The sequence below is a fragment of the Antechinus flavipes genome, chromosome 3 (assembly GCF_016432865.1).
Source record: "Antechinus flavipes isolate AdamAnt ecotype Samford, QLD, Australia chromosome 3, AdamAnt_v2, whole genome shotgun sequence".
Classification (NCBI taxonomy): Eukaryota; Metazoa; Chordata; class Mammalia; order Dasyuromorphia; family Dasyuridae; genus Antechinus; species Antechinus flavipes.
This window is the reverse complement of record NC_067400.1, coordinates 317,747,910-317,764,471: the sequence shown is the minus strand read 5'-3', so window position 1 is coordinate 317,764,471 and position 16,562 is coordinate 317,747,910. Positions and strand designations below refer to the sequence as shown.

At 34.6% G+C, this 16,562-nt stretch overlaps 1 protein-coding gene across 1 annotated transcript in view; it reads right to left on the bottom strand.

Annotated features, from left to right (window-relative positions):
- Nucleotides 1-269: 269 nt before the first annotated feature.
- PARP14 (poly(ADP-ribose) polymerase family member 14) overlaps nucleotides 270-16,562 on the bottom strand; it is a 73,387-nt gene continuing 57,094 nt past the window's right edge. Inside the window, exons 15-17 of the mRNA XM_051985403.1 lie at nucleotides 12,829-12,962; nucleotides 5,470-5,644; nucleotides 270-2,118 (exon numbers count right to left, since the gene is read on the bottom strand). Of these exons, the coding sequence (XP_051841363.1) occupies nucleotides 1,832-2,118; nucleotides 5,470-5,644; nucleotides 12,829-12,962 (596 nt within the window). The 3' untranslated portion in view covers nucleotides 270-1,831. The remainder of the gene's footprint in view (nucleotides 2,119-5,469; nucleotides 5,645-12,828; nucleotides 12,963-16,562) is intronic.

Sequence of the window (16,562 nt, the reverse complement as noted above, 5' to 3'; positions counted from 1 at the left end):
GGGTATTCTGACATTATAAAATTTGTTTGAAGTCATTATTTAGGAAATTTGAAGCAGTTTGGGGGAGAGGTCGGAGAGTTCCTGCTTAACTTCACCCTCTTGGCTCTACCTCAAGAAAAATATCTTGAAATATCTTAAAACTCCACAACAATTTAGTGGAAAATTTCAACAGCAAAGATAAATACTCTAATTTAGAAAAATACACTGAAAGTAATAAATAATGTCTCTTGCTTTCAGTTATTAACAAGAAGTATACACACATACATACATATGTACACACAGACACATATGTATATATTTATTTTTTCAATTAGACATAAATACAATTTTTAACATTCAATTAAAAAAATTTTGAATCACAAATTTTGTCCCTCCTAACCTTATCTCCCACCACCCTAAGATGGTAAGCAATTTGATTTGTTATATATGTGCAATCATGTAAAACATATTTTCGTATCAGTCATATTGTGAAAGAAGAAACAAATCAAAAGAAAAAAACCATAAAAAAATAAAATTAAAATAGTATGTTTCAATTTACATTTGAACTCCACTGATTCTTTCTCTTTCATCATGAGTCCTTTAGAATTGTCTTGAATCGTTGCATTGCTAAGTCCTTCACAGATGTTCATCATCCAACATCATTTTTACTGCATACAATAGTCTCCTGATGCTGCTCATCTCACGTTGCATGAGTTCATGTAAGTCTTTTGAGATTTTTCTGAAATCACTAATTCTTATATCACAATTGTATTCTGTTACATTCATATTCCACAATTTGTTTAGACATTCCCCAATTGATGGACATCCCTAAATGTCCAATTCTTTGCCACCACATAAAGAACTGCTAGATTTTTGTGCAAATAAGTACTTTCTCCCTTTAAAAAAATCCTTTTGGGATACAAACTTAGTAGTAGTATTGTTGGAGCAAAGGGCATGCACATTTTGATTGCCCTTTGGGCATAGTTCCAAATTGTTTGCAAGAAAGTCTGCCAACCTTGGGCATCACACAGGGCACAGCTCAGGTAATCTGAGGTAATCTGTAAGTGTGAACAAGATGGCTCTGGGAGGAAGGGGGCCCCACCCAAAGGAGAAACGTGGCAGTTTCCAGGAGAGGCTTGCTGGATCTTAGAAGGGAGGACCTTGAATATCCTTATTAGGAAAGGAATGTACACAACAAATCTATGTGTAGCTTCCTGTAGAGAATCATGTATCTACTATAGGCTAGGATGTGATTATGTATGATGTATTAACTAGAAACAAGCACCAAGATGATAAAAGGACCTGCAATAATGTAATAAATGGAGTCTCACACCATCCTGGCTCTTGTCCCTCATTGCTCACATTTTTTGCCATTCAAGTGGACAGGCAGTGCTGGTCACGTAAGGCCTGGTCCACTCGGGAATTAGGGCTGGGACCCTTAACAACTGTTCTCCAGAATGGTTAGATAAGGTCATAACTCCACCAAGAGTGCATTACTGTCTCATTTTCCCACATCCCTTTAAACATTTATCAATTTATTTTTCTGTAATATTATCCAATCTGAGAGAGATGAGGTAGTACTTTAGAGTTGTTTTAGTTTGTATTTCTCCAATCAATAGTGATTTTGAGCATTTTTTCATATAACTAGAGGTATCTTTGATCTTCATCTGAACACTGCCATTTTTTATCGACAATTTATCAATTTCTCAATGACCATAAGAAGAACATGTTAAAAGTCACACAGGCATTAATGCAAAACTATTAATTTCAGCAACAAGAATGAACATTGTAACCTTACAAAATGCACTGAATGCTAAAACAAATAATGTCTCTTGGATATGAAACCAAAATGTTATTTGAAAGTAATAAGGTATTCTGGATAAGACTGATTATCAAAAAATATGACAAATAAGCTTGGATTTTGCATATTATCAGTGACACTGTCATATAGAACATCAGCAGCTTGAGGTCCCTTTGATGGAGGAACAATTAATGATGAATTTCCAATAATGTAATCACCAGTAAGTACTCGCACATAATATACATGCTTCTTTCCATTTATATCTGGTCTGGCATATGTATTACTAGCTGAATAGGAGGCATTGACAGCAAAATAAGTTCCTTTCCCCCATGCTATAGCTGTAAAAAAAAAAGGCAAAAGTTTTACAAAATTAGATTATGAAATTTGTATTATTAATACCAATTATGATAATGTCTGGGCATATTTTCAAAATAATAAACTCCCATTTCATTTTATTGGAATTTTCTCTTTGCATTGATTACATTTAATCTTTTATTTTAAATTATTCACACACACACACACATATATATGTAATAATCACTCCTTTAGTAAGCCCATTAAAGGTTAGGTCTTTGTCTTCTTTAATCAATGCATTCCCCAGGCTCTAGTATAATAGTTTACATAAAATACTGGCCTAATAAATGTTTGTTAAGTTGAATTCAGAGTCTCCCTTCTCAAGCTAATGCCTCTTTATAACCTGGCTAAAAAGTCACTTTACTAAAAGCATAATCAAAATATTTTGTATAGACGAGGACTACAATCACATAAGCAAAGTTAACATAGAGAGGCAAGAAATCTCTAATCAACTCTAAGGGCCAATGGTCAACCAGCCTGTCAAGCAACAAGCATTTTTAAAGCACTTATTTTTCAGGCACTGTACTAAGTATATATAGAAAGAGAGGCAAAAACATGATCCATATTTTTAAGGAGCTTGCATTCTGATAGGGAAGAAAACATGCAAACAACTATGTACAAGATATATAGAGAATAAATATAAGTTTATCTCAGAGGGAAGATACCAGAAATATAGAAGATTTCCTGTAGATTTAACTGAGGAAGGTAAACTGAAGGAAGGTAAAGAAGGCAGTTGACAGAAGAACAGGCTGAGCAGTTGAGTAATGGGATATAGTTAGTGCAGACAGACTGTGAGAAACAGCAAGGAAACCAGTGTAGTTGGATTAAGTGTGTGGGAGTCAACTATGAGAAGACTGGAAAGATGAGCAAAGTCTAGGTTGTAAATGACTTTAAATGCAAACAAAGCATTTTAGATTTGATTCCAGAGATAAAAGGGAGTCACTGATGTTCACTGAGTAGAGGGGTTCACTGAGTACAGGGGTGACATTGTTAGATATGAATTATATGAAAATCACTCTGATGGCTGAGTGGTAAATGGTTTGAAGTGGGGAGAGTTTTGAGGGAGGGAGATCAAAATAAGATTGATATGAAAAAGACATGTCTCAGGGAGTTGGTTATGTGAGGGAAGAGGAGACATTTATGAGAGATGTGAAGGTAGAAACATGACTCAGAAACAGAATGGATATATGTGGTAGTATTCTACTGTCAAGAATGGTCATGAAAGGACACAGCTTTTTTTTTTTTTTTCCTGTTGAGAATTCAGAAACAGGCTGCACTGATGAATGTTATCTTTGAACTTTATTTCAGTGTAATTGCTGCATCATAAAATAAAATATATGAATAGATGTTTTTTTAAATCAGCATTAGAAATGTTCATCTACTGCAAAGGGAAGTGATAATTCATATGAAATGAACATAAAAGAACAAAAAAACACTTAACAGAAGTTCTTTGATTTACCACTGAAATGAAATCCCCTTTAGGTTTATGCTATTGTGTATTTTGACTACAAACTGGCGTCACACTTTCTAGGTGGATGATATTTTGAAGATACAGGGTGATATATTGGATAAGAACAGAGGATGGTTTCAGGAAGACCTGGCTTCCAATCCTGACTCAGAAATTTGCCAGCTGTGATCCTCAAGTTATTGATCTTCTCTACATTTTTTCTCCTATATAAAGTGATTAGATTGGATCTACTTGAAGCCCTTTTCTCTTTAAATCTCTAAGCCTTTGATCATTCCTCTCTATGGCATAGATCACAACCCATACAGATCTCCCATTCTTTTCCCAGAAATCCTCTATAAAGCATCCATCCAACTGGCTGGAGATCTTTTTATAGATTTTTTCTTTCTATCTCTAGGTACTAATGCAGTATCTTGACTATCCATTAGTTTATTCCCTACTTCCTCTACATGCTGCCCCACCTCTCCTGGCCATAAAGTTCTAGGATGATATCTTCATGGCAACTTTTGAGTACAAGTCAGAGGTATCATTCTTGCAGCCTTTGGGTAAATGATTAGCAGTACTTCTGAGGGCAGCTAGAAACAGATTAAAATGCGATGGGGTAATTACACCTTAGATACTTAATTTATGGTTTTCTAAGTAAATATATAATTACAGAGATCCATTTCTATTTAAGTTTGATAGAATTGGTGAAAGTCATCATGGAACATATAATACATCCTCTTTTTACCCACCATATGTCCCTCTTTAAACTCATCATGTGGCTCAATTTTGATTGTTTGGAAATTACTGCACCCTATTACTTACAATAAAATATCATAGAAAGGCTATTGTCAAAAAACAAATTAAAAAACCCAAAGATGATGATGAATATGGTATGTGTGTGTATGTGTGTGTATGTGTGTATTTATACACATAAACACCTGCCTTAGAATAGTTGAAAGAATTGTGTAATAAAATTCTGTTCATTTCTAAGATTTATGATTTGATGAATGTTCAGTGGGAAGAGACACTTACAATCATGGATTTTAATATGGTTGCACTACTTTGGGACTTCTCTGACTAACTTCTCTACCATGCCTGAGGAAAGCTCATTACCCCTAGAAGATCTCCTCAGCTTTGATACTCCACCTCTTTACTCTCCTCTGCCTCTCTGATTAGGGGGGATGGGCATGGTCATGAATTCTGAACCTCCATTTATGAAGGGAGCTCAGCTCACATAGCTACAACATATTAGGTCTTCTCTTACTTTTTCCCCATGTCCCCCATGTACCATCCTCCCCCATGTCCGTTTCAGCTTCCTTCTTGTATGATTTTTTCTCATTAGATTAAAAGCTCTTTGAAGGTGGGGACTGTTTCTTTTGTGGTTTTCCCAGTTTAGTATAATGAGGATCATCCTGTATCTCTAAAATATCATCCAAAAAATGGAGTGCAGAGAAGATCAATAACTTTCTGAGGATCATAGCTGGCAAATTTCTGAGTCAGGATTGGAAGCCAGGTCTTCCTGGAGCCATTCTCTGTTCTTATCCAATATATCACCCTGTATCTTCAAAATATCATCCACCTAGAAAGTGTGAGGCCAGGTTGTAGTCAAAATACACAGTAATATAAATCTAAAGGGGATTCCATTTCAGTGGTAAATCAAAGAATTTCTGTTAAGTATTTTTTTCTTTTATGTTCATTTCATATGAATTATCACTTCCCTTTGCAGTAGATGAATAAGTATTTCCAATCAATAATAAAATATTGATTGAGAAAGAAAGTCCATAGTGACACTCTCTAAATTTTTCAGATGCTGATGATGTAATAGGAGAGCCACATCTCACTTTTAAACTTTTTGAAGCAAACAAGGTACTGCTGCTTTACTTACCATTTTTCCCAGCATAACTGCGATTAAAGCCTTGGTTATTGACCCCGGGTACTGAGTTAGCATCTGTCCCATGGAAGAGGAATCTTTCATTGTTTGTCTTTTTGTTCTGCTCATCCATTGATATTTTCCTTGCCTGATACAAATTCCAAAGGCATTTGTTTTGTATTCTCTGAATCTATGAAGTACAAAAGCAAAATCACTTTGGAAATGAGTACAGTGTTAAACTTCCACAAGTAATTTAAAATGATCAGTCCATAGGAAGCTATTTGAAATTTTGTGTTGGGCAGTTTTCCTTTGAGCATAAAATAATAAACATCAAGTTTAGTAGTATTTATTGTTTTATTCCATATCTTGATAACTTTCTAAACCTAGAGTTTTGTAAAATTATTCTTTGAAAAGAAATATTCCCTAATTTGATCACTTATTGGAAATTTTGTTTTGTTTTAATTGCCCATCTGGTGTCTTTAGTATAGGGTACTTCTGGTGATCATCCAAATCGACTAGGGTAGACCCCTGCTTGGAAACACAAAGTTGCTTGAAGGCTGAAATATTAAGTGGTTTAAGGTATAGCTCCAGGCTATACAGTCAATAGGTGTGAGAGGCTCAGATTGAAATAGTCTTTTCAATTCCAAGGAAAGGTATCTATCCCTTAAAAGTTTCTCCCTCCCTCCCTTTCTCCCCTTTTCCCTTTCTCCTTCCTTCTCCTCCCCCCTTCTCTGTCTTTCCCTCCCTTCCCCTCTCTCTCCCTCCCTCTCTCTCTTTCTCTCTCATAATTTTCAATATGCTAGGTAAAAGGATGTGTCTACTACATACATTATCAAATGATAAAGTTGGATAGGTTTTTTTTTTAGCTCATTTCTGATAGCCAACTTTACTAAAGACTGGGAAAAGTTATCTATCTACCCTCTCTCCCTTAAAATACACACGATGATATAGAATCACTGTGCTCCAAAAGCTCAAAGGCAAATGTTGAGCACTGTTCTAATCTGCAAATATTATTTCTTTTTTTAATGTAAAGAGTATGTTCTTTTTTGCCAATTCGTGAAAAGAGATTTGTCAATAGTAATTTTTGTATAACATTTTTGAGTTCCAAATTTTTCTCCCTCTTTTCCTTCTGTCCTCCCTGTCTTTACTCCCCAAATTGGCAAGTAATCTGATAGAGGTTAAACATGTGCAATCATGTAAAATATAGTTTCACTGTGAATTCTTTTTAAAAACTCATTTTGCTCTAGGACCATGATCATGACTCATTGCTTCTAAGTTTGTTAATAGATCTCAAGAGAGCTAGGGTTTGTGATAATAGCTTCCCCATCACAGCTACCAGTTCTAATATGTTGCTATGTTTTTTTCTCTTCCTATAGATTAAAAATAAATTGAGAGGTCACCATTCTGAGTTGGACAATGAGCTAGACATTGCTGTAGGGTAAGCTAGATAAACTGGAAGAGAAATAAGGTTTCATTCTCTTTGGTAAATGGAAAATAAGGCACAATAACCAAGTTTTGAGAAAGAATAATTCATTGTGTAGTGAAAATTTTATACTCATAAGTTGTTTTAATTATATTTCTCCCAGTTAAGAGAGTTGCGAGAAGAAATAGATAGCAAAACTATAATAGTGGGAGATCTCAATCTTGCACTCTCAGATCTAGATAAATCAAACACAAAACAAATAAGAAAGAAATTAAAGAGAGAAATAGAATATTAGAAAAATTAGGTATGATACATCTCTGGAGAAAACTGAATGGTGACAGAAAAGAGTATACTTTCTCTTCAGCAGTTCATGGAACCTACACAAAAATTGACCATATATTAGGACATAAAGACCTCAAAATTAAATGCAGGAAGGCAGAAACAGTAAATGCTTTCTTTTCAGATCACAATGCAATAAAAACTACATTCAACAAAAAGTTAGGTGTAAATAGACCAAAAAGTAATTGGAAACTAAATAATCTCATACTAAAGAATGATTGGGTGAAACAGCAAATCATAGACATATTTAATAACTTCACCCAAGAAAACGACAATAATGAGAAATCATACCAAAATGTATGGGATGCAGCCAAAGCGGTAATAAAGGGAAATTCCATATCTCTAGAGGTCTATTTGCATAAAATAGAGAAAGAGGAAATCAATGAATTGGGCCTGCAACTTAAAAAGCTAAAAAAAAGACCAAATTAAAAACTCCCAATCAATTACTAAACTTGAAATTCTAAAATTAAAAGGAGAAATTAATAATATAGAAAGTAAAAAAAAAACTAATAAATAAAACTAAGAGTTGGTTTTATGGAAAAAAAACCAATAAAATTGATAAACCTCTGGTAAATCTGATTAGAAAAAGGAGAGAGGAAAATCAAATTAGCAGTCTTAAAAATGAAAAAGGAGAACTTTCCACTGATGAAGAGGAAATTAAAGAAATGATAAGGAGTTACTTTGACCAACTTTATGCCAATAAATTTGATAACCTAAGTGAAATGGATGACTACCTCCAAAAATATAGGCTTCCCAGATTATCAGAGGAGGAAGTAAATTGCTTAAATAGTCCCATTTCAGAAAAAGAAATAGAACAAGCCATTAATCAACTCCCTAAAAAAAAAAAATCCCCAAGACTAGATGGATTTACATGTGAATTCTACCAAACATTCAAAGAACAATTAGCCCCAATGCTTTATAAACTATCTGAAAAAATAGGGAATGAAGGAGTCCTACTAAATTCCTTTTATGACACAGACATAGTACTGATATCTAAACCAGGTAGGTTGAAAACAGAGAAAGAAAATTATAGACCAATCTTCCTAATGAATATTGATGCTAAAATTTTAAATAAGATATTAGCAAAAAGACTACAGAAAATCACCCCCACGATAATACACCACAATCAAGTAGGATTTATACCAGGAATGCAGGGCTGGTTCAATATTAGGAAAACTATCAGTATAATTGGCCATATTAATAATCAAATTAACAAAAACCATATGATCATCTCAATAGATGCAGAAAAAGCATTTGATAAAATCCAACATCCATTCCTATTAAAAACTCTTGAGAGTATAGGAATAAATGGACTTTTCCTTAAAATAATCAGTAGCATCTATTTAAAACCAGCAGTAAGTATCATATGTAATGGGGACAAACTGCAACCATTCCCAATAAGATCAGGAGTGAAACAAGGTTGCCCACTATCACCGTTACTATTTAATATTGTATTAGAAATGCTAGCTTTGGCAATAATAGTTGAGAAAGAGATTAAAGGAATAAGAATAGGCAATGAAGAAACCAAACTATCACTCTTTGCAGATGATATGATGGTATACTTAGAGATCCCCAGAGATTCTACTAAAAAGTTATTAGAAACAATCTACACCTTTAGCAAAGTTGCAGGATACAAAATAAACCCACATAAGTCATCAGCAGTCTTATATATGACTAACAAAACCCAACAGTTAGAATTACAAAGAGAAATTCCATTTAAAGTAACTACTGATTGTATAAAATATTTAGGAATCTATCTGCCAAGGGAAAATCAGAAACTTTATGAGCAAAACTACAAAACACTTTCCACACAAATTAAGTCTGATCTAACCAACTGGAAAAATATTAAATGCTCTTGGATTGGGCGAGCAAATATAATAAAGATGACAATACTACCTAAACTAATCTATTTATTTAGCGCTACACCAATCAGACTCCCCAAAAACTATTTTGATGACCTAGAAAAAATAATAACAAAATTCATATGGAAAAACAAAAGATCAAGAATTTCAAGGGAATTAATGAAAAAAAATCAAATGAAGGTGGTCTAGATGTACCATATCTAAAATTATATTATAAAGCAGCAGTTACTAAAACCATCTGGTATTGGCTAAGAAATAGACTAGTTGATCAATGGAATAGGTTAGGTTCAAAGGACAAAACAGCCAATAACTTTAATAATCTAGTGTTTGACAAACCCAAAGACCCCAGTTTTAGGGATAAAAATGCATTATTTGACAAAAATTGCCGGGAAAATTAGAAATTAATATGGCAGAAACTAGGCATTGACCTACACTTAACACTGTACACCAAGATAAAGTCAAAATGGGTTCATGACCTAGGCATAAAGAATGAGATTATAAATAAATTGGAAGAGCATAGGATAGTTTACCTCTCAGATCTGTGGAAGAGGAAAGAATTTATGACCAAAGAAGAACTAGAGATCATTATTGCCCACAAAATAAAAAATTTTGATTATATCAAATTGAAAAGTTTTTGTACAAACAAAACAAATGCAGACAAGATTAGAAGGGAAACAATAAACTGGGAAAACATTTTTACAGTCAAAGGTTCTGATAAAGGCCTCATTTCCAAACTATATAGAGAATTGACTCTAATTTATAAGAAATCAAGCCATTCTCCAATTGATAAATGGTCAAAGGATATAAATAGACAATTCTCAAAGAAATTAAAACTATAGCCATATGAAAATATGCTTCAAATCATTATTAATCAGAGAAATGCAAATTAAGACAATTCTGAGATACCACTACACACCTGTCAGATTGGCTAGAATGACAGGAAAAGATAATGCAGAATGTTGGAGGGGATGTGGGAAAACAGGGACACTGATACATTGTTGGTGGAACTGTGAACACATCCAGCCATTCTGGAGAGCGATTTGGAACTATGCTCAAAATGTTATCAAACTGTGCATACCCTTTGATCTAGCAGTGTTTCTTCTGTTTCTTTTTATTGAAGAAATGATAGGAAAGGGTTTTCTTTTATTTTTTTTAAAGTTATATCAACATATACTTTATTTTTTTAATAACTTTTTATTGATAGAACGCATGCCAGGGTAATTTTTTACAGCATTATCCCTTGCATTCACTTCTGTTCCGATTTTTCCCCTCTCTTCCTCTACCCCTTCCCCCAGATGGCAAGCAGTCCTTTACATGTTGAATGGGTTGCAGTATATCCTAGATACAATATATGTGTGCAGAACCGAACAGTTTTCTTATTGCACAGGGAGAATTGAATTCAGAAGGTATAAATAACCCAGGAAGAAAAACAAAAATGCAAGCAGTTTATATTCATTTCCCAGTGTTCTTTCTCTGGGTGTAGCCTAGCAGTGTTTCTACTGGGTTTATACCCCAAAGAGATACTAAAGAAGGGAAAGGGACCTGCATGTGCCAAAATATTTGTGGCAGCCCTGTTTGTAGTGGCTAGAAGCTGGAAAATGAATGGATGCCCATCAATTGGAGAATGGTTGAGTAAATTGTGGTATATGAACATTATGAAATATTATTGTTCTGTAAAAAATGACTAGCAGGATGAATACAGAGAGGACTGATGAGACTTACATGAACTGATGAAATGAGCAAATGATCAGAACCAGGAGATCATTATATACCTCAACAACGATACCGTATGAGGATGTATTCTGATGGAAGTGGATCTTTTCGATAAAGAGTGCTAATTCAATTTCAATTGATCAATGATGGACAGAAACAGCTACATCCAAAGAAAGAACACTGGGAAATGAATATATACTGCTTGCATTTTTGTTTTTCTTCCTGGGTTATTTATACCTTTTGTATCCAATTCTCCCTGTGCAACAAGAGAACTCTTCGGTTCTGCACACATATATTGTATCTAGGATATACTGTAACCTATTTAACATGTAAAGGACTGCTTGCCATCTGGGGAAGGGTATGGAGGGAGGGAGGGGAAAAATCAGAACAGAAGTGAGTGCATATTGTAAAAAATTACCCTGGCATGGGTTCTGTCAATAAAAAGTTATTTAAAAATAAAAATAAAAATAAAATGTTGCTGAACGAAAAGAAAAGAAAAGAAAATGCTGACAAGAGTTTTGGAAAACAAAACAAAAAAAATTATATCTCTCCCTAACTTTGTTACTATCCAGCACTCTACTAAAATGTTAAAATGAAATATTCTTGCTTTTTGTAAATAAAAAGGGAAAAATGCCAACTTTAACAAAATCTTAGTATTTTTGTACTTATTATTATTCCTTCTTTATTTTTAAAACATTAGGGAGGGGGAGAAGGGCTAATATCTATTTGCAAATAGGTACAACAGTTGTATGGAGCCTTAAATATCATAGACATGCAAGCTTGAAAACAAATTTTAAGAATTAATGGTCTTGCTAACATTTTTTCTCATTTACAAGATATGTCATTTCAATGACTTGGCCTTTGGAAACTTCTCTTTCATTCTTTTCTAATCCCAACTCTGCCTCAGTCTGTTCTATAATCACATGAAGATTCCAAACAAACAATGGAACAAGGGGAATAAATAGGAAAAAAAACCCTAACTCCAAACAAATCATAATTAGGTGAGGTTTTTATCTATTCTGAGTTAGAAAATACTGAACAGTGGCTATTCTTTTTCACTGCTGAATCACAGAATGCTCAATGAGGCCTCAGAAATCATCTAGTCTGATTCCCTCATTTTGCAGATGAAGAAATGTAGGCCCTTAGAATGGGGAAGTGATTTTATCGGTGATCACAACACAAACTCCATAGGCATCAGAGCAATGAAAACCAACAGGGGGAAAACAGCAGGAATCCCATTAATTTTTCCCCTTTCCAGAATAGTTTGCTCCAGATTCAGCTTGTCTTATTTGTCCTCTTTTCTCACTTTCCTCATTCCAAGATCTTTGTGATTTGGAACACATTGACATTTCTTTAGCCATGGAAACTGATAAAAAGAAATGACCCTCTACATTCCAAAAAGATTCAGGAAACTGAGTTAGGAAAAGGAATCAATTTCCACCTATGTTTCAGTATTAAATTAAACTTTTCTCAAATCTGATTGTCGCTTTGCCAATTCATAGACTCGAAATGGAATAATACTAAGATCCACTGCATTAAAAGGATCTACAACAATATTTTTCTTAAGCTAATATAACTGTGAAGATGAAGAATTAACTTAGGAATCATTAGGCATAGGAACGATGTCTTGATAAAAGAACACGATCAGATAAATGAATTTCAGAGTTCATGAACATGAAAGTGAAACACTTCTAGGTGATAGTGAAATCAAGCATATGTTCATTTTACTTTGGTTGTGTCAGGAGTCAAAGAGAATGTAAATGTAGAAGGATGATAGTGCTATCATCAATAATAAGAATACTAGGAAGAAAGGGGGAGTTTGAGAAGAAAGTTAATGAATTCTGTTTTGGACACATTGAATGTAAGAAGTCTATGGGACATATAGTTGGAAACATCCAGAAGGTAGTGTTGAGGTCAACAAGCTCACAGGGGATGATCTCAGATTATCTATAAGAGAGAAGATCAGGAATGTGGTCTAGATATAATACCAAGCAATGGAGAAGTAGAGGTCATGGCAAGGATCAAGAGTAGGTTTACCTTCTCTATTGTATGTGTGGGACAGGTCTGACAAAACTTGTCTTTTACTTGCTTGTATTCTTGATGATCTGGAGGTAAATCCACCAACAGAAGGTTCTGGTCTTTCATGTCATCCCAGTAATTAGGGATCTCAACTGAAAGAAAAACACTTGATGGTTAATAATTTCTTCCTACATGTAGGACAGGCTTATGCAATTTGAATTCCTAGGGCTCTCTAAAAAGCAGAACATCATCTTAATTCTTTTGCATTCTCTTAATGCTAGATTTTGATAATTCAATTCAATTTAATAAACATAAATTAAACACCCCTTACAGGAAAGATATTGTACTATTATGGAAAAAAATCTCTATACCCACTAGTCCCCTTTGACTATATATTGTTCTGCTCACCCTAAAATCAATATAATTTGTAATTGATGAACAAATTAATTAACAAATACACCATAAGCCTATTATTTTATCTGCAGCATCAATAGTTTGTTTTCTGTCTATAATTAAGTCTAAGAGAGTTGTCTTCAAGCATTTCAGTGGCTTGCCTCGTCACATAGCTAATAAGTGTCAAAAGCAGGATATGTACTTATTCCTTCCTTTCTCCAAGCTCTATCAATAATGCTGTGTTGGCTCTTGTCATTCAATGATTTCTTTCAAATATTTTAAATTAATTTGAGTGAATTACTACTTTATTTTAAAACACTAGCTTATAAAATTCATCAAGATTTTTTTCTTCCCAAAACAGCTTATAAGTAGCTGGGTAGTGTGGTGGCTAGAACACTGGGCCTCAGACATTTATGAACTGGGATTCTCTGTGCAAGTCTCTTACTATCTGTCTGCTTCAAATTTCTCAACTATAAGTAAAACATTTACTTTGTAGGGTTGTTGTGAAGATCAAATGAGATATTTGTAGAGCTTACACAGTCCCTGATACATAATAAGTGCTTCCTTGTTTCTTTTCCTCTTTCACATCTATTCCTGGATTCAAGAGAGTAAATTAGAATAGCAGGGACAGGAATGTAACAAGTAAGACTGATAGGAAGGCTGGATTAGTAGGAAGTGCCTTCCACCTCTGTCTTAGGTTCCCACTTAGGATGGCAGATTGAGAAAATCTTTCTTATTAGTTTAGACAGAAATGATTTTACAGAAATGATTTGAGACCAAGACTAATAAGACATAGAATTACTAACTAGAATGCAAATGTACTGATTTATATAATTGAAGGGAGGGAGAATGAAGAAGTCAGAGAATTATCTTTAAAGTCAGTAACTTCTTCCTCTGATAACATAGCCTATGTCTATTTTTTCAACTCTTAATGCCATATTAACTGTCCTAGATGTATCTCATAGGTGTTTATCTTTTGAGGATATAGCCTTCCTGGGATGGATAGAGAGCTTTCTCACTGAGAATTCTTTCTACTAATGAGATCACAGATCTAGTCCAAAATCAAAATAAATAAAATAAAACAGCCTTCAAACTAGACCCTAGAATCTGAAAAAAATGCAAGCAACTGAGAAACTATAACTCAAATTTGGGGATCAGGAAGCTATCACCAATCAGCTTCTTGTAGTATCTCAGCTTTGTAGCTCCTTCTCATAATCATATTAGCCTTTCTTTCTGATCAGCTACTAAGAACTATTAGGTTTCTTCCATTTCCATTCTTCTCAAACTCCCCCCCCCCCCCCAGGAATGCTCATGAAAGCATTTTTCATAATACTCCTTCTCCTGATGTTTGGATTATTTCTACCATAAATATCCATCATATCTATCCAGAGGATATCTGTTCATGGAGCTGGAGTAAATCACAAAACCAAGATGACATTGCATTGACTAAAAATCTGTTATCTAATTTCAAATGGACCCTGACTATAGCAAGAAATTTTTCTCCTCCATAATTGATTAAATAGCTCTCACCAAAGTGACTATTTCAAATCTTCTCTTTTAAACTTTTCATAATACTTCTCTCCCCTACTTCTTTGCTGATGACTTTGCCTCATATTTAATTTAAAATAAATGAAGGCATTTAATGATAGTTTCCTCTTCTCCCTGTTTCTTCCTCCTCACCATACTTCACTCAGACATCTTGCCCTACTATTTGCTTTACCAGTTCTCCTGTGTCATTTAAGTCTTTTAAGTCTCAGCCCATTTGACATTTAGAGGTTTTCATAGTTGGTCACCTTCCTACCTTTGACTCTTTTCCCACTTGACTCCCCTTCACTCGTTATCCATTCCAGCTATACTGGACTACTCACCATTCCTTTTACATTGCATTCACTTTCTGAACCTTTGCAATGATTGTCTCTCCAACTGGGATTGGGATATTTCCCTCCTTAGCTTTGCTGTCTAGTTGCTCTGAATTCCTTTCAGATTTAGCTCCAAACCCACCTTTTTTTTTTTTTTTGAGTCTCCTCAAGTATTAGTGCTTTTTGTTGTCCCAGAGATGACCTTACTCTGTATTATCTTAAATAATGTTTTCATTATTTTACACACTGTCTTCACTATAAGAATGGGGTGGGAAGTTTTCTTGCTTTTTTATAGCTCTAGGTAGCCCTTACCATAAGGCCTGGCTTATAGTAGGTATTTAATAAATGCTTGTTGACTATTCAGATGATACCCAACAGCCCAGTTATTTTAAATGGAGGCCATTAAGAACTCTGTCCCACCTCTATCCAAGGTGCTGGATAGGGAACAGTGAAGGCATGGGTACATTTACAATAACAATTATATAAGCCGACCAGATTCTTAGAATTTATTCCTGTTTTGCAGTACCAGTGAGAGAATACTTGGCCTGGCATTTCTACTCCCTAATATCTAAATTTTTAGTTCCTTGGCTTGATCCTGATATTGGCCCAGTCTTAAGTTCTCTCAACCTAACTATCTAATTATTCTGTCCTCAATATTGAATATTAGAATCTGAGGATAGGTGTGTTTTTCCCACCTATATTATCTTAGAGACCACCTCATCTTTCTATGTCTACAAGCACTAGTTGAGCAGCTTTGACACAGGGTTTAGTGTGGTGGGCCTTGGAAAGATGAATTAAAGGAGTAAAAAAAACATTGCTTCTATTCCTAGCTCTATCCATGACCCCCTTTGAAACCCTGGACAAGACATCTCCTCCATGTTGACCTCTGTTACTTGCCAAAATATAGAACATTAGGAACTCTGTACAGAGTTATGGTCTTGATTTATGATTTCATAGTACAAGGTACTACCAGGTGAGACCATTATTTCCACCAATGCAACACTATTCTGCAGCTCACGTCTTTAAGAGTTGCCTAGCACTGTGAGATGTGAAATGACCTGACTCACAGGCCATAACATAGTGTTTTAAACTTTAAGCAAGAAAACTCTCTTTTCTATCCAGGCCTGAAGATTATAGGCCTCCTTCACCTCTCACCTAAAGACACTATATTCTGACCCTTGGAAGCTATTTTTCTCTTATGTTACCCATCTCTTTTTGTTTTGGCTGGTTCCTTGGAGCAAATTTTCTTAGTTGTAGCTTCCTGGATGGATCAGTCCTTAATGGTCAAATTACCTCTGTTGCAGTCCATTAATTGTAAGCTCCTTGAAGACAGGAATTGTCTTTTGCTTCTTTTGTATACCCAAGACTTAGTCCAGTGCCTGGTATATAGTAGGTACTTAATAAAAATTTAATGACTTGTATACTTATTTTGTATTCAATTTATACTTTAATATATTTAACATGTATTGGTCATCCTGCCATCTAGAGGAGGAGGTGGGG